This window comes from Phyllobates terribilis, unplaced genomic scaffold, assembly GCF_046119375.1.
Source record: "Phyllobates terribilis strain yellow unplaced genomic scaffold, ASM4611937v1 Scaffold_7__3_contigs__length_470593459, whole genome shotgun sequence".
Classification (NCBI taxonomy): Eukaryota; Metazoa; Chordata; class Amphibia; order Anura; family Dendrobatidae; genus Phyllobates; species Phyllobates terribilis.
In genome coordinates, this window is record NW_027362767.1 from 391,163,035 (window position 1) to 391,182,160 (window position 19,126).

At 46.0% G+C, this 19,126-nt stretch overlaps 1 protein-coding gene and 1 long non-coding RNA gene across 3 annotated transcripts in view; one reads left to right on the forward strand and one right to left on the reverse strand.

Annotated features, from left to right (window-relative positions):
• Positions 1-19,126, forward strand: part of LOC141154958 (uncharacterized) — a 53,943-nt gene that overhangs the window by 4,797 nt on the left and 30,020 nt on the right. Inside the window, exon 2 of the long non-coding RNA XR_012247503.1 lies at positions 5,626-5,836. This is a non-coding gene — a long non-coding RNA (uncharacterized lncRNA). The remainder of the gene's footprint in view (positions 1-5,625; positions 5,837-19,126) is intronic.
• The window catches only part of LOC141154953 (cytochrome P450 2C23-like), a 30,695-nt gene continuing 22,330 nt past the window's right edge, over positions 10,762-19,126 (reverse strand). The window contains exons 8-9 of one of the 2 annotated variants that reach the window (XM_073641533.1): positions 15,695-15,836; positions 10,762-14,169 (exon numbers count right to left, since the gene is read on the reverse strand). In XM_073641533.1, the coding sequence (XP_073497634.1) occupies positions 13,985-14,169; positions 15,695-15,836 (327 nt within the window). In that variant the 3' untranslated portion in view covers positions 10,762-13,984. The remainder of the gene's footprint in view (positions 14,170-15,694; positions 15,837-19,126) is intronic. The other variant, XM_073641532.1, reaches the window with a different exon arrangement.

The following is a 19,126-nucleotide window of genomic DNA, read 5'->3' on the forward strand; positions in this document are numbered from 1 at the left end:
TTTATTTTTTTCAGCTAAATTTGGAAGGAAAATTAGGGTGCGTCTGATAGCCCGAATATAGGTGGGGTGGGGGCGGTCTTGAGCGAGGTCACAGGAGGCAGGGTCTCTACTGTAGGAAGAAGGCGGCAGAATTGGGGGTAAGGCTGCGGGTCCTCGGCTGGAAGGAGGGGTGTTAGCGATGAGGCAGGAGCTGAAGTCTCCGTTCTGTGCATTGATTTCCCGGCAGTGGTCTTTAGGAAAATGGCCTCCGGAAACGGTGCATGTGCAGATTGGGATCTCTGCTCATCTTTCTGCAGCCCACCGCCGGGAAATCAATGCACTCTGCTGTGCCTCACTACGGATACCCCTCCTTCCAGCCTCACCCCACTTCTGCTTCCGCGGGCTTCCTGCTCCGGAGACCCTGCCTCCTATAGCCCCGCTCCACCGCCCCTCCCAGGTAAGCTACCATAAATTCGGACTATAAGATGAACCCCCCCCCCCCCCATTTTATTCTTTTTTTTTCCTATTTTCCACTTTCAGGTGACAGTAGTTGTCACCAGACTGCAAGTATGACTGCGCTGGAACCAGCAGAACTGAATGCTAACGGATACATACTGTATATCTATGCTTGTGTAGGTCCACTGTGTTTTATCAAGACCACAGTCAGCGCAGCCATCTACTAGGAGATTTTAGAGCACTTCATGCTTCCCTCTGCCGACAAGCTTTTTGGAAATGAAAATTTCATTCTCCAGCAGGACTTGTCGCCTATCCACACTGCCAAAAGTACCAATACCTGGTTTATACAATTGTATCACTGTGCTTGATTAGCCAGAAAACTCACCTGACCTTAACCCCATAGAGAATCTATTATAAAGAATCTATGGGGTATTGTCAAGAGGAAGATGAGAGACACCAGACCCAACAATGCAGACGAGCTGAAGGCTGCTATCAAAGCCACCTGGGCTTCCATAACACCTCAGCAGTGCCACAGGCTGATCGCCTCCATGCCACACCGCATTGATGCAGTAATTGATGCAAAAGGATCCCGACCAAGTATTGAGGGCATTTACTGAACATACATTTCAGTAGGACAACATTTCGGATTTTAAATGTTTTTCAAGCTGGTGTTATAAAGTATTCTAATTTACTGAGATAATGACGTTTGTGTTTTAATTGGCTGTAAGACATAATCATCAGCATTAACAGAAATAAACACTTGAAATAGATCACTCTGTTATGACTCTATATAATATGAGTTTCACTTTTTGTATTGAAGAACTGAAATAAATTAACTTTTTGATGTTCTAAATTTGTGAGATGCACCTGTATTTCTTTGGCTACAATTCTGATTAGAGTGTGATCCGATTATCTCAGATGTGTAGAGTTAAAAATAAAGTTTCTTCATCTTCTCCATTATGTCAGTCCATGAAAATTGGACCACACTCCCATGTCACCCCAGTGTGGTGCAATGTAGTCCACGGACCCATAAACATGTGTTATCCCATTATTGGCCACCAATGAGTGCATGAGTTTGTAGTGATATAGTAAAATAGTTTTTAAGGTTGAAGGAAGACTAAGTCCATCTAGTTCAACCCATAGACTAACATAACATAATCTTTATTTATATAGCACCAACATATTCCGCAACGCTTTACAATTCAGAAGTTCATATACAACAGTCATAAGTAACATAGCTAAAGATAATACAATAATTAAAGCAAAAATAATGACGACCCTGCTCGTAAGCGCTTACAATCTACAGTGAAGAGGGGGTGACACAAAGTACACGGGCTTATTTACAATGATCATCCAGCCATCTTGAGGGGATGAGGGATAGATCTCTGTAGTGCTTTTGGATGCGGTGGAATTTGGTGGCGACTTAGGTTTGGAGAAATAATGGGCTATAAAAAGATTTTGATTAGGGATCATGAAAGGCCACCCTTAACAGGTGTGTTTTTAGGCAGCGCCTAAAACTGTGTAAGTTGTGATTCATCCTAATTTCTTGAGGTAGAGCATTTCATAGAATAGGTGCAGCTTGAGAGAAGTCTTGGAGCCGGGAGTGGGAGGTACGGATTAGTGCGGATGTTAGTCGAAAGTTGCTTGCTGAGCGTAGAGAACGGGTAGGCCAATAAACAGAAATGATGGAGGAGATGTAAGGGGATGCCGCGCTCTGCAGAGCTTTGTGGGTGAGAACAAGCAATTTAAATTGGGTCCTATAATGTATGGGCAGCCAGTGCAATGACTGGCACAGAGCGGAGGCGTCTGAGTAACGATTAGCCAGATAGATGATCCTGGCTGCAGCATTAAGGATCGACTGGACAGGGGAAAGTCGAGTGAGGGGGAGTCCAATTAATAGAGAGTTACAGTAGTCAAGGCAGGAGTGGATCAGGGCAACAGTGAGGGTTTTTGTTTCCAAGGTGAGAAAGGGGCAGATTCTAGAGATGTTCTTCAGGTGCAAGCAACAAGAGCAGGCAAGAGATTGTATATGGAAGGTGAAGGAGAGATTTGTGTCAAACACAACGCCCAGACATCGCACCTGCTGGCTTGGCGTTATTGTGGTGCCACACACGGAGAGGGAGATGTTGAATTTAGGGAGGTGAGTAGACGGCAGATGCAGAAGAAGTTCAGTTGTGGAAAGGATAAGTTTCAGAGAACGGACATGATGTTGGAAACTGCAGCCAGACAGTCATTGGTGTTCTGTAGTACAATGGGGGTAAGGTCTGGGCATGAGGTGTATAATTATGTGTCATCAGCACTGAAAGCCAAATTTGCTGATGGTCTGTCCAGTTGGGGCCATGTAGAGAGATAAAAGAAGAGGGCCAAGGACTGAACCCTGAGGAACCCCAATAGTGAGAGGAAGGAGGGAAGAAGTGGAGCCAGTGAAAGATACACTTAAAGAGCGGTCAGATAGGAGGAGAATCAGGAGAGAGCAGTGTCCTTTATGCCTATTGAGTGGAGCATAGAGAGTAGGAGGTGGTCAACGGTGTCGAAAGCTGCATAGAGGTCAAAAAGAATGAGCAGAGAGTAGTCACCATTACGTTTTGCTGTCAGAAGGTCATTGGTTACTTTGAGGAGTGCAGTTTCTCTAGAATGTAGGGGGCGGAAGCCGGACTGTGATGGGTCTAGAAGAGAGTGAATGGAGAGATAACGGGTAAGTCGGGAGTAAACCAGGCCCTCCAAGAGTTTAGAGATGAAGAGGTAATTGGAGACTCGTCTGTAGTTGTTTGTGCAGGAAGGGTCAAGAGAGGGCTTTTTTAATGATGGAGTGTTTGAAGGAGGAGGGGTAGATACCATAAGAGAGGGAGAGGTTGAAGATTTTAGTTAGGTGAGTAGTGATGACTAGAGAGAGAGAGGGAGACTGGAGTAGGTGTGAGGGAATGGGGTCAGTGGTGCATGTATTGGATTGAGGAGCCTGGAGACTTCTTCTGTGACTAGGTCAAATGTGGAGAGTGATCCAGAGGAGATGTGGGGAGGGATGGAATCATGGCACTTAGTATCTGGGAGCTGATTTCCTGACAGATGTTCTCTATAGTCTCTGTGAAGTAGGAGGATAGGTTCTCAGCACAAATGTTCGTGATAGGAGCCTGCGCTTTAGGACTGAGGAGGGAGTGAATGGTGTTGAAGAGTTTTTTGGGATTGTTGGATAGTGAGGAGATCAGGGTGGTGAAGTAGGACTGTTTGGCGAGGTGAAGGGCAGAGTTATAGGTTTTTAACATAAATTTATAGTAAATAAAGTTTTGTAGTGTGTGAGTTTTTCTCCATAGGCGTTTGGCACTCCTAGAGCATCACTGGAGAAAGTGTATGTGGGTTTATGGCTTGTAGATTTCTGAATGTGTGATAGGTAGGAGTGTGCTGGGGTGGGCAAGGATTTGTGAGCGTGAAGGAGAGGATGTTGTGGTCAGAGAGGGGAAGAGGTGAGTTATCTAGGTAGGGGATGGAACAAAGCCGGACAAAGACCAAAGCTCAGTACTCCCGGGCTGAAGTACATTTTATAACAACAATGACCATTAACAATCTTCCCTTTATGGGAGGCACATTTCTTAAACGTTGCATAACAATATAAACAAATACAAAGTGTCCTCAGAGTTCAAGTCTTTTATGGTGAGGTTCCCATACAGGATGTCCATCTCACAGGGTAAAGTACTTGGTGGTTTTGAGGGACCTGTCCCAAACCGTCAACGTAGGCCCTGGGGTGGCTGCAGGGCATGAAGATCCCGAGTTGGACCTCCAAGAGAGCCACTCCAGACAGGTTTTCCTTCTGAGGTCACCTAAAGGGGCACTCCAGGGAGTTCAATTATATACAATAAATAGTTTTTGGGCTGCACACAGTCCTCAGCCACAGAGTTCTTTATGCAAACAATAAAGGAATTAATCAGGTAAAGTGTCCATGTCACTTGAACTGTTCGATAATAAAGCAAAGCACAAAATAATACACATATGCTTAAAAATACACAATTAATACAGTACTTTACGATTTAATGCCCCAGGGGTAACTATCTACATTTTCAGAAATTTGACTATTTACTGAGTGTACCTAACAGGGGTTTTGCCTCTTGTGCTACGTGTTGATCTACGCAGTACTGGGATGTGTAAAGTACTAGTAGGTGCACTACCTCCCAATGTGTCAGGACTAGGTGTGGAGGGGCATAACTGTGTTGACCTCTCTACTGGACTAGCAAGCATACCATTGGCTGGGCCTTATTGCTCTGTTCCAACCGGGGATCCTTCTTCCGGGGATTCTGCTTGAGCAGGCTCTTCTACAGCACTTATAGGTTCTTCTTGCTGTGGGTAGAAGGTGATTACAGGGATGATTACTGCTCCTCCTAGTTGGGGCCAATCTGCCGGGAAATCTCCTAAGTCAGGGTTCCCCAACTCAAGGCCCACCAACAGGTCATGTTTTCAGGATTTCCTTAGTATTGCACAGGTGGTAATCCCATCACCTGCACAGGCAACAATCCCATCACCTGTGCAATACTAAGGAAATCCTGAAAACATGACCTGTTGGTGGGCCTTGAGGACTGGAGTTGGGGAACCCTGTCCTAAGTCAGTGTGGATCACTGCTTCTTTAGGCTCCTCCGGTACAGTGAGAGGCACTTCTTCTTGGGGTTTTAGTAGATCTGGACACAACTTTAGGTGGTCCCTGGACACTGTTGCAGACGTTCTTCCTCAATCTCGACTGATTATGCCGGTCTTTTTGTTATCAAATCTTGACTGTAACACAGTGTAGGGTTCTTTTTCCCACTGGTCATCAAGTTTGTGGTTTCGTCTTTTCGTTTTCAATACTACTTCACCAGGTGTGAAGGGTTATGCGGGCGCGTTTTTGTTGTAGTGTGCCTCCTGCTTTTCTCTCACCTGAGTGAGACTGTCCTCGACACAGGCTTGCACCCTCCTGTACTGCTCTTGTCTGGTCATGTCCAGTCTTCAGTGGTCATGTCAGCTTCAGGCTCGACAACACCAATCTCCAGATCCATGGGCAGCTTTCCTGGCCTTGCCCGCATGAGATATGCTGGAGTGCAGTTGGTGGAACTTACTGGTATATGTATATACAGATCTACTAGGTCAGGTAGTAGGTCTGGCCACTGATTTCTCTCCTCAAGTGGTATGGTCTTTAGCAGGTCGATGATGATGTTGTTCATCTTTTCGCAGAGACCGTTGGTTTGTGGGTGGTATGGTGTAGTTCTTATCTTATTACACCAGTATAGATGGCAGAACTCCTTGAACAACTCAGCTTCAAAGGCCGGGCCCTGGTCCATCATCACCTGCTCAGGATAACCATGGGGTCTACAGAAATATGCTTGGAACATCTTTGCTGCTATCTCTGCCGTCAGGTCTTTGACAGGGGCGACCACCAGGAAACGTGAGTAATGATCAACCATCGTTAGAGCATAAGAATACTTGAACCTTTCCGTGATGGCCCAGACCAAGGCCAGGAACTCCAACTTAAAGCTGCTATAGTTCTCTGGGTTCCTCTCCGTCGGGCGAAGCTTCCTGCTTGCGTATGCGATCACTTTCTCTTGGCCATTCTGCTTCTGACTTAGAACAGCACCCAGCCCTTCATTGCTTCATACTGTTGAACTCGCAGAGTCCCATCGGGGTTGTGAAAGCCGTCTTTTCCCGATCCTCCTCAGCCACAGCTACTTGCCAGTACCCACTAGTGAGGTCAAGGGTGGAAAAGTAATTTGCAGACTTTAAGGCAGCTAGGGACTCCTCTATGCGTGGTAAAGGGTATGCATCTTTATGTGTAATGCGATTTACTTGGTAATCTACACAAATTCTCATGCTCCTGTCCTTTTTCCTAACTAGCACTAGGGGAGCTGCCCAGGGACTACAGATATCCCTTATTACCCCCGCCTTCCTCATGTCATGCAACATTTCCTTTGCCTTCTGGTAGTGAGCTGGTGGTAGAGGCCTGTAATGTTCTTTGATTCGGGGATGGTCGCCTGTGGGGATATGGTGTTGAACCCCCTTAATCCTCCCGAAGTCAAGTGGATGCTTACTGAACACCTGCGCGTATTCGTGAACCACCCAGTGTACACCCTGTTTTTGATAAGCAGGAGTGGTGTCTGTCCCAACATGGAGCTGTTGACACCAATCCTCCACCTGGATTGCAGGGTCATTATCCTCCACTTCAACTGGCGAGGTTAAGGACTCCGCCTTGCGAATGCAGTTGTTATTTACAGCATGTAATTTGGCAACAGTGGCATAACGTGGCAATCTGACCTCATCTTCCCCACAGTTGACAAGACGGACGGGCACCCTCCCATTGCGTACATCTACCACTCCTCTGGCGGTTAAGAGCGTGGGTCTGTGCTCGGAGCAAAGGGGTTCTACTACCGCCTGGTAGCTCTGTCCTCTAAGACCTATAGCAGCTCGACACCAGATGAGCATTTCACTCATTGGAGGGATGACAATGGGTATTGGGTCCGTTACCCGCACATTACCGATTTCACCTTCTGTTAACCTTACTTGCTGTTGGTACATCAGGACTCGGATCTCTGTCTGCAATGCCCTCCTCTGTCTTGGTCTGGCAGTATCAGCTATCTGTTGGAGCAAGAACACAACTTCTCCCAAACAGTTACCAACAATGTTAGTGCCAAGTACCATATACGGATTGGTGTCATCAAGATTAGTCTCTACTACAATTAGCCCCTGGTCCTTCAGCTCCACTCTCCCCACTTTACAGTCACATTCTAAACCCCGATTAGGTTAAGGGGGAGTCCGTTTGAGGCATAAACAGAAAATTTGGACCTGGCGGACGTAGGTCATCCATGGACCAGAACCTCTTGTAGAGGACGTCAGGCATGATGGTTACCTGAGATCCTGTGTCCAGCAGAGCATGCGTCGGGATCCCGTCCAACACAATGGACAGGAAAGGTCTTCCTCCGACGAACCTGTTGTACCAGTCTGATGGGCCTGGTGAGTTTACTCCTGGGTGTCGGCCCTTGGCCCCATTGTTTTCTCGTTTAAAGAACAATTCTGGGACATGTGTACGGCCTTGCGGCAGCGGTAGCAGGTAGGGTGCTTCTGTGGACGGCGCTGCTCACTGATCCTCGTAGAGGGTGGTGTTGGCCTCCTCCGCCTTCGCATCCAGGGGATATCCTCAGGGCTATCGGCTAACAGGATTTTCCCTCCTTCCTCGGGCTCCGTCCACAGCTGCAGGGCACTCAGCACAGTGGTCAGGGTTTTGCTCAACTGACGCACCTCAGAGCACAGACTGTCCAGATCTCTAGGGGATGTTGCTGGAACCTTAGCTTCAGCAGCCACTGGGGAAAAGGTGGGTGTAGCAGGTACTGGGATAGCCCCACCCTGGTAACATTGGATGGCATTTGTTTCCATGGGCTGCAGTCCTATTATAGCCATGTCCTTAAGATTGTCAATGGTGGCATCTGGATGATCCAAGGACCACCAACCTACAGTCCTGCTCTCCTCTGGAGACCTCAGTCCCCGGACAAACTGTTCCTTCAGCATTTTGTTTTCATTTTCTATGCTGGTCGTACTAACCTGTTTCCGAGCCCGCAGGGCCCCCTGTAGACGCCAGGCATAGTCCCGAACATTGTCCTCCGGCTGTTGGGAACAATTGTAGAACCTCATCCGGAGGTCCGCCTCAGTAAGATCCTCAAAGACAGTCTGTAGCTTTTGAGAGATTGCGGACACTGACTCCTGGCCTGCGGCCGACCATGTTTCCACTTCCTGCTCCGCAGCACCAGTCAGTTGTCCTAATATAACGGCGGCTCTTTGTTTGCCTGTCATAGAGTACATGTCCAAGATACCGCATATCTTCCGTTTGAATCCAGACAGGGTATCTTGTTTGCCGTTGTACTGGGGGAGCCACTTTGCTCCTGGAATGTACGGTAGAGTTATGGGAATGACAGGAGTTACAGGCGCTGCTGGTGGAGCGGCCACCTCGGCCTGCCCGACGTAGGGCGCGGGTTGAACATCAGGGCCATTAACCGGTATTTCGGCGTTGTGCTGTTCGTCGGACATTCTGGCGCCCCCCTAGCTAACCGTGGCCTACCTTCTAATTTTTCTTCCAGTAGGCCGCAGCTAAGCAGGTGACGGTCATCTTCAGGACCTTGTGTCGCTTGCGTCCTACGTCAGGGCATTCAGCGACGCTCCTTCCAGGACCTGGTGCTTCTTGGTTTGACGTCGAGGCGTGAGGCGTGTCCGAGGCTTCGCGCTCTTTTGCAGATACGCCCCTCAGTTTCCCGCGGTTACGCCCTTCTTCTCGCTCAGCGGCCCAGCAATGGCGGCACTCTTCACCACAGTCAAATATACGGTTCACTTCAATAAAGGCGCACAGTACCTGGTGGCAACGGGCATAACACTCCGTCGTTGCAGCGGGCACGTGTATCCTGTTTGTGACGCCAGGAGTACAACTGATGTTAATAAGGTTAGCAGGGTTTCAATGTCAGGTGGAGGAGGGGCTGAGGTTGGCAAAGGGTGGACCGGGGTTAGTAGAAATGACTAGCCCAGGGGATGGGGATGACTCGGTACCTGGGCCTTTGCCTGGCCTTGGGGATGTCGCGGTGGTCGGCTCCTGGGCCCGTACCATGGGGTCACTCTTTAAAAGGGGGCTAATAGGTTTCTTAGTTTTATGAAAGTTCGTGACGCCACCTGTGGCTTCTGGTGAGAATCACTAGCGCTGCACAGTCCACTGAGGCCGATGATAAGGCAGCTCGATGGTATAGCTCCCCACAGGTGGAGCTGGGCCTCAGTGCAGCGTACGGAGAGGGGGATGCAGGACAGGTGAGAACCAGCTGGGTCAGAGCAAGAACAGGGACAGACACGATAGTCACTTCAGTATCTTTTACTGATGGAAATTCAGGCACGTCCCGGAGCACTGTACGGTGAAGGGTGCATATCAGGATCCTCCCCAATGAGCGGGTGTAGGGCCTCCTGTTACTTGCCTCTGCATAGTAAGTTTCTGACCTGCCTGGAGCTAGGCCTAACTTTGTCTCTGTCCTGCGCTGGCTGACCTTGTGGTAGGGCCTTTTCTTGGAATACACGCTCCTCAGCTTGCGGGGCCTATGTGTTTCCCTGCTCTGTTACATGTCAGCACTTTAGCGATCCTGGGACCTGTAGTTCTCCAGGGATTCCGGTTATGCCTTACTGGGTCATAGAGATCCCGGTAAGCCCGAACCCGGTGTCCGGTAACTGCTTCGGGGTGAGCCGGTTAAGCTCCCCTGCCCCCTATGTACTAACTCTCCACTCGCCTTCGGCCTACTCGGGCCCTCACTAGGCTATACACACTAACGTACTAATTCAGAAAAAGGAAGGCCTATCAGATGCAATACTTCATTTGCAACAAAATCCAAACAAGAAAGAAGTATATATGCAAATAAAAATAATAATTTTATTCAAATATTTAAAAAAAGGTGGTTCAGATAAAATTACATAAAGGAGAAGAAAAGATGAAGGAACTCACAGTGACAATCAATGTATAATAAATAAATAAATAAATAAATAGATATGCGGACATCATAAAGGCATAATTCATGTAGAGCTCATAAGTTACACTCAAAAAAAGTGACTAGTGCTTGATATATATAAATCAGAATAATATATTACATTATCGTGTAATATATTATTCTGATTTATATATATCAAGCACTAGTCACTTTTTTGAGTGTAACTTATGAGCTCTACATGAATTATGGCTTTATGATGTCCGCATATCTATTTATTTATTTATTTATTTATTATACATTGATTGTCACTGTGAGTTCCTTCGTCTTTTCTTCTCCTTTATGTAATTTTATCTGAACCACCTTTTTTTAAATATTTGAATAAAATTATTATTTTTATTTGCATATATACTTCTTTCTTGTTTGGATTTTTTTTTATACACACTAACGGCAGCTTTCCACGCTTCACCGATCTTATGGCACCGGCACACCTAAAGCTCACTATTCTGAGCTACAACTGAGTCTGGGCTGTGCTCCACTGCAGACTGACCTCTCTCAGGCTTCTCTACTGCAGGAACTCTCTCAACAGACTGAACTACCTAGCTCCACCTTCCCTATTTATATCCCTAACGGGCTCCCTCTGGTGGTCTGAGGTGGAAGATGGAGATGTGTGAATGTTTATGGGGGCCTCTTGTGGAGGAATCCATCAATGCACACTTCTAGGATCTGTGATACCAAGCTCAGCTGGGCGTCACAGAAATATCCCCTGAAATAAGTAGTAGCAGTAAAAAGAGAGAGAGCAGATAGTTTTTGGATTTGTGCCTTTTTTATTGTGCAATATCTTTGGATAAGATAGAGTGAGGAGTGAGATTTTTCAGGAAATTAAAAAGAGCATGAGAGCTGTACATGGGAGAGGGAAGGAAGGGGGGGGCACATGTGAATATGTGATATAGAGAAGGGTTAATATTTTTCTGTATTCTTTATTTACTTGTATTAAATAGTCTCATATTTTGTTTAATATTTTTCTTAAAATTCCATATTTGGTGTCATATTTTCCTATGTCATATACAATGTTTGAAAAGCAGAATTGTTTTGTTCACAACTGGTGCTCATTACTGAGAGGGCCAAGTCCCACAATTTGGCATCACTGGTGATCCTGTAATCTGACTTTAAGTCAGATAAAAACAGCTACAACAGCGGTAACATTGAGATGTACCTGTAAGCTTGTGTGCTCATTGACCCTTGCAAGTAGATGTTGTCACCACGTAATGTAGGATGTTTTGAGACGTTGTGCCTGTGCCAAATTAAATTGTAAAATCCAAATACATGCACGGAAGAGCCACACTAATACTTTGAGCATCAAGGCAGATCTTTTTTTATTACATCATTTGGTCAGGGTTTTATAGGTTTTTTAATAGTCATACATGGTAATAATATAATTAGCTCAGCTTATCTCTAAATACGTGTTGTCGTTTGCATACATAAATCTCATTGGCTAAAGTTAATACTGTCCACACCCAGTTGAAGAGGGTAGGTGTGGTTCTAATCCTTAGGTTTCGTTTCTCCATTATGTTTAAGTCTTTAGACAAAGAAATTCCTAAGATTCTCTTATGTCAAAACACACAGACTACATTCTGGAAAGCAAGAGATGCATGTAGACTATTCAAAATGGAGTCAGGATAGATAAATAACTACTGCTCTAACATAGGCATGGCTGCTGACTAGTGATGAGCGAGCAGTAAACTGCTTGAGTGCTCATTACTCGAATCGAGAAGGTCGGACTCTGGAAACTGCGCGAGTGCTCAGTACTCGAATCGAGCAGGTCGGACTCTCGGACCTGCTCGACTCGAGTACCGAGCATAATATAAGTCAATGAAGGACTCGAGCATTTTTCTGGGAGACCTGCACTCGACAGCCGGGTAGGCGGACAATGAGAGAGAGTGAGAGATCTCTATTAGTAAAGGGGGAGCTTTTTTAATTCTGAATCAGTTGAGCCCTGCTGCACTGAAGCTGGAAATTCCCCTGTTGGGAGAGCATGGACTCCTCTGTCAGCTGGACTCTTTTTGAATTGAAGAGATCCGGGGGCATGTTCTCTCTGTCTGCCATAAGAAGATCATTTAAATCATCTGAGTCGAGCGCCGCATTGAAGCCAGGTATATACATCTATGTCTATCTCTATTGGATGGATGGATATGGATGGATGGAATACTTGAATCATCTGAGCTGCACGCCACACTGAAGCCGGGTGTAACGGGTCTGGGAGGCGGAACCTCTGAGCAACTATACAAGGGGGCGGTCCTTGTAAGGAAGCGGGTGGCGACCAGGGAAGACGGGCAGGTAGTCACAGCAGGTGACCGGGACAGTCTCTGGGTAAACGGGCAGGAGGTCACGGCAAGTGACCGGGACAGTCTCTGGGTGAACGGGCAGGGGGTCACAGCAAGTGACCGGGGCAGTCTCTGGTTGAACGGGCAGGAGGTCACGGCAAGTGACCGGGACAGTCTCTGGGTAAAGGGTAGGTACGACCTGTGATGGCTGAGCCTCCAGGTAGGCTAGCAGGCAGATGGCAGATGTGTGCTCCCAGGTGAGCAGGCGAGAGTCTCTGGATAAGCAGGTGGTCACAGCATGTGACGGCGGAGCCTCCAGGTAGGCTAACAGGCAGGTAGCAGATGAGCGCTCCCAGGTGAGCGGGCAAGAGTCTCTGGACTGGCAGGTGGTCACAGAACGTGACGGCGGAGCCTCCAGGTAGGCCAACAGACAGGAAGCAGGTGAGCGCTCCCAGGTGAGATGGCAAGAGTCTCTGGACAGGCAGGTGGTCACAGCACGTGATGGCGGAGCCTCCAGGTAGGCTAGCAGGCAGGTAGCAGATGTGCGCTCCCAGGTGAGCGGGCAAGCTGGTCCATAGACAGACTGACAGGTGTCGGAAGGCAGACCGTCGGACCTCAGGCTAGCAAGCAGGTAATGGATTATCAGGCAGGAATCAGACAGCAAACTGGCAGGAAATTGGCAGGTAACTGGCAGGTAACTGGAAACGGGACCTGAGGGCTGAAGCAGAGTAGTGAACAGTGCAACAACATTGCTCGGGCACCTCCATTTTGGAGGAGGTGCCTTATATATGGTGAAGTCCTCCAGCCATTGGCCGGGGACTCCTTAGGACGGTGCGCGCGGCCCCTTTAAGAGGGGGGGAGCGCGGACGCGCGCGCCCTAAGCACCGTGGCTGGGAAGGAGCATGCGCTGCCAGCAGAGCGGGAGGAGGACGCCGGGCTCGGAGCGGAGAGGTGAGGGGAACAGCGTCCCTGCCTAGCAGAGGGCAGGGACGCCGACGCTACACCGGGTATATCCATCCATATCTATTCATATCCATCCATCCATATCCATCATCTATCCATCCATATCCATCCATTCATCCATATCCATCCATCCCTCCATTTCTATCCATCCATCCATATCCATCCGATAGAGATAGATATGGAGATAGATAGACATAGATGTATATACCTTGCTTCAGTGTGGCGCTCGGCTCAGATGATTCAAATGAGCTTCTTACGGCAGAGAGAGAGAGACCGAGCCCCCGAAGCTCTTCAACTCACAAGAGTCAGGCTGACAGAGGAGTTTCTGCTCTCCCAGCAGGGGAATTTCCGGCTTCAGTGCAGCGTGAAGCTCAGCTGATTCAGAATCAAATGAGCTTATTACAGAGACTCGAGCATCACACAATACTCGACACTGCTCAATACTCGATCGAGCAGTGCCGAGAAAGCTCGCCCATCACTACTGCTGACTGTATGGTGCAACCATACATCACTTTCCTTTTTCCCACATTGTTAAGGCCCATTATGGTTACCCAAACTTTGATTATTTTCCACGTTAGCCACCTTCCCCCTCTTATTTAGATTTAGCTAGTAATAATTAATTTTAGATTGATGATGTCATGATTACTGCCAGCAGCTTCTTAAATTACTTTTCTTTCCAGTTTCTTTTCCTTTGGTTCTAGTCCATTTCTCGCTGTTTGCACAAAGATTTTCTGCTTTGGTGTCCATATACCGTAATCCTCTAGGTTCTTCTGATGCGCTCTTTATGTTGATCATATTGTTCTATTGCCTTTTCTAAGAACGAGCAATGAATTTGATTTTATGGGTCGGAGGGAGATTTTCTATGCCACTTTCTGTAGCTGAGATGTCGAGATCGTTGGGGTCCACTATAGACTTCAAGGTGAATTTTTGTAGGATGACCGTGATGAAAATAAAGAGTTGAAGGCGCACCAAGCTTTCAGCGATGCATGCCCTCTTTCCTGTAATATAGACAGTGTACTAGTTTATTAAATTATCCAAACTATGAGGGCCCATAGGGTTATTCCCACCTAGGACATTTATGGTATATCCACATTATAAATATGGACATTTTTGGCAAAATCAAATTTATTTTGTAAACAGGGGCCTGGAGAAATGGCCATGCACGCACTGCTCTTGCCAGTTACGTGTGTGGGCATTCATGCTCAGTAACTCCAATTTAAATGAATGCAGAGAGTTTTGTATGCATGTAGTGGGGTTCTTTTCTCAAGATAGATCTGGATAGGCCATAAATGACCATCAGAAAGTCTGTGGTTCTCCTGATGTAAAAGTTAGACAGCCTGTGAAATGTGTTGAGAATAAACCACATATTTTCATACAAACCTTGGACACTTTGGATATCTTTATTGATTACTTACCAGCAGCACATCCCATCTGCTTATCATTTTCCTTGATCTCTACATTGGAGTGTCCAGCCACCAAAGCAGCATAAGCTGGAGTTACACATTGAGCCCTCTAAAAAGTTGTGCTTTCTCACAACTCGACCAGGTGAGCAGTGCCCCATCACCTAAATACACTGTTGTCTGGATAACGCTCTATTCGCCCTTTTTGTCCCTCTACCTTTTCTTCATTATCTCTGCTATATAGAAAGCAATTAAAAAATACCATTATTCCCATGTCCAAGAGTAATAAACCTCTGTGTCTGTCTGTGTGAAATCAATTACAGTAGAAGGTACAGAATGGATCTACAGCTATCAACCAAGTACATTAAAGAGGTTGTACACTACTAGATCAACCCCTTCTTGTTCTCGTTCTTAATTTTTACCGCCGTGAAAATAAAAACACTTATACTTACTTCCTGTGCTGGCACCGTTCCACCGTGAGCTCTGTGCCAAATCAGCGCTGGTGTCACTGCCCTCGCTTACGGACGAACAGGTAATCAAGAGGAGGTGAGATCTGCAGCTGGCACTCACTTCCCCTTGATTATTAATATGTCTTAAGGTGGAAATAGTGATGCCAGCGCTTATTTTTCTGCATGACTCACGTAACAAAACAACCACACGTGAGCCCCAGAAAAGCGAGCACTGATTGAATGGGGCCAACATGGGTAGTGAGTATAAGAGTTTTTATTTTCATGGGGGCAAACATTTAGATTGAGAAGGGGTTGTCCTAGTAGAGAACATCCCCTTTAAGGGTTTCCAGTGTGTAAATAATATAAATATCTACTGAATGAGTGATTATTATTAGATCCATATTGGTCCCACCATTGGGACAACTCCATGTCCAAACGACACTCCCAAGACTGGCCAAGCTTTCACAATCCTAGTATTGCGCTTAGTTATCATTGTCCTGTAGATTTAGAATGGATCAGTGGGGTACATGCATCACCAGCCGCTCCATTCAAATTATCCTGTCTGTCGTCTTCCGGCAGCTGGGAAAGAACTAGGATTATTTGTCCTTTTGGCCTTCGGAAATACTATATGATACTATAACTTAATAAAAAGAAAATATAGCTTTTTCTCAAACCTGCAAAAAAAGGCATGAATCCATTATTTTTCTTAAATTTTCCCTCCTCATCTAAGAAATGTTTGATATTGAATTTTTCTGGTGTTTCAAATAGTGAGGGGTCATTCAGCACTGTTGTCAACATGGGGATAACATTTGTACCCTGAAAAGGAACAAAAAAAAATTGAATTATTTAATGATTCATATTCTACAATGACATGTTGTTACAACTCTCCTGTTAGTTTTTTTTTAGTTTGCTGGTCACATGACCATTTTGCCTATTTAATCCGGCTCCGCCCTCCTGGCTTTGCTGGACTTCATTTGTATTTACTACTGTTGAGCTAGCTTGTTGCTCTGTTGCCGTTTTCTGTTAGTTTTGCTAGGTCTTCTGACCCCTATGCCTTTTTGTTGTGTGTTTGTCTTTGACTGCTACTATTTCTGCTAGGAGGTGTCCAACTTTTCCCAGTCCCTAGATCTTGTAGGGATCCCTCCCTCACATCTATAGGTCTGCGTTCAGACTAGCCGAGGCCTTTAGCGGGTCTGATCGCAGGATCAGGTTCCCCGTTACATCGTAGGGATCTAGTTTAGTTCTATTGTAGGGACAGATCTCCTCTCTTTCCTTAGTCTCTGTAGCAGATCATAACAGTAAGTCCAGCCATAAAAAAAAAAAAAAAAAAATTTCTCTAAGGAAAGACCTCCAGTTTTCCATCATGGTCTCGGTGCAAGATTTGGCTCAACGCTTACAGGGACTCTCTCTGGAGGTGACCAAGCTCCAACAACACGTGAGTAGCTGTTCTGGAGCGCATTTTGTGGAACCTAAGGTACGTCTGCCTGATCTATTTTTTGGCGAACAACAAGATTTTTTTTCTTTTAAAAATGCTTGTCTATTATATTTTCGTTTGAGACCCGGATCCTCTGGTGATGAATCACAGCGCATAGGGATCATAATGTCACTTTTGCGCAAAGATCCTCAGGGATGGGCCTTCTCTCTCCAACCTAGTGATCCGTGCTTTAGATCAGTGGATAGTTTATTTTCTGCTTTGGGTTTCTTGTACGATGATCCTGATCGTGTCTCATCTGCTGAGTCTGAATTAAGACGTTTGAGGTAGGGATCAGGTAATGTGGAAAAATATTGTTCTCACTTCCGTCGGTGGTCTGCCCAGGTGGGGTGGAACGATTCTGCTTTGAAAAGCTTGTTTTTTGCAGGGCTATGTGAAAGGGTAAAGGATTTACTGATTGCTTATCCCACACCTGGAAACTTGCAGGAGGCTATGCAATTAGCTATACGGGTGGACAGGAGACTGCGTGAAAGGGTTAATGAGAGCAAATCCTCTGCTATGTCAGCTTCGAGTCCTGAGAGGTTCTGTGCTGACAATGGAAAGCCGATGGAAATTGGGGCGATGACACCCCGCTCTCAGGAAAAAGACCGCCGACTTTCTGAAGGCTTGTGTTTCTATTGTGGAAATTCTGGTCATTTTATTAAGAGCTGTGTGCTTCGTAAGAAGAAAGAAAAAAAATGGTCAGTCATGCTCGTATTGCCTGTTTAAATTCTAAGGGAGTATTCCTATCTGCCACTACTGCTGCTCAGGATGAATTAATTGAATTTCGGGTATTTGTGGATTGTGGATCTACTCTGAATGTGATTGATGGGGGATTCTTGGAAAAACTTAGATTAGAACCTAAAACTTTGTCATCCCCTATTGCTGTGGTTTCTGTCGATGGCTCTCCCTTGAAGAGTGTTACTCACAAGGTCTGTGAATTTCCCCTCACTATTAATGGTATTCATCAAGAGAATTTGGATTTGGTGGTATTGGATAATTTGCCTTCTCCAGTAATATTGGGGTTACCCTGGTTAAAATTGCACAATCCTGTACTGGATTGGTCTACCAATGAAATTAAGTCCTGGAGCCCTAAGTGTTATGACAAGTGTTGTAACGGGCGCATTGCTGCTGTGGATAGAGGGGAATTACCTGTACCTATTCAGGATTTTTGGAGAGTTTTTTCTGAGGAGGAGTCGCAGGTTTTGCCTCCCCATAGAGACTATGATTGTACCATTGAATTTGTCCCTGGCGCGACTCTTCCTAAGAGTCGTTTATTTAATCTTACTATTCCTGAAAGAAAGGCTTTGGAGGAATACATACAGGCAAGCTTGGCCGCCGGTCACATTAGGCCTTCCAAGTCTCCTGTGGCTGTTGGATTTTTTTTTGTAAAAAAAAAAGATGGCGGTTTACGTCCTTGTCTGGACTTTCGTGAGATTAATAAAATTACTGTACGCAATCCTTACCCACTGCCATTGATTCCTGATTTATTTAACCAGTTAGTGGGGGCCAAGTGGTTCTCTAAAATTGATCTCCGGGGGGCATACAATTTGTTGCGCATGAAGGAGGGTGATGAATGGAAGACTGCTTTTAACACTCCTGTGGGTCATTTTGAGAATCTGGTTATGCCTTTTGGTCTCACCAATGCTCCAGCATTTTTTCAGAATCTTATTAATGATATCCTTAGACCTTTAATCGGCAAAAATGTGGTTGTGTATTTGGATGACATTTTAATTTATTCGCCGGATCTGGAGTCTCATTGGCGGAGCGTACGTGAGGTATTACAGTTATTAATGGACAATTCGCTTTTTGCTAAGCTGGAGAAATGTGAGTTCGCTGTACAGAGAATTAGTTTTTGGGCTACATTATCTCCAGTGAAGGTTTTGAGATGGACCCGGTTAAAGTTCAAGCTGTGCAGGAATGGCCTAGGCCTATTGGTTTGAAATCGATACAGAGGTTTTTGGGTTTCGCCAATTATTACAGAAAATTCATAAAAAAAAATTCTATTATTGTCAAACCGCTGACCGATCTCACCAGGAAAGGTGCTAATGCGGTTCAGTGGACTTCTGAGGCCATTGAAGCTTTTGTGTTTCTAAAGGAGAGGTTCACCTCTGCTCCCATCCTTATGCAGCCTGATGTGACTAAGCCGTTTTTGGTTGAGGTTGATGCTTCTTTGGTGGGGGTTGGTGCGGTGTTGTCTCAGGAAAACAAGGATGGAGTACATCCCTGTGCCTTTTTTTCAAAAAAATTTTCAGAGACAGAACTTAATTACGATATTGGTAATCGGGAATTGCTGGCGATTAAACTCGCATTTGAACACTGGCGTCATCTCTTGGAAGGTGCTGAATTTCCCATTCAGGTTTTCACTGATCATAAAAATCTGATCTATCTTGATGCTGCCAAGCGCTTGAATGCCCGTCAGGCTAGGTGGGCACTTTTTTTCTCGCGGTTTAATTTTTCTGTTACTTACATCCCGGGTACCAAGAATGTTAAAGCGGATGCTTTGTCTCACAGCTTTTCTCCCATGGTCGGTGTTGAGGAGGAAGAGAAGACCATTTTACAAGAAGGTGTTGTGATTGCTGCTTTGGACTCCGTTTTGGAGGATGAGATTCTTAAAGCACAGGAGAATGCCCCA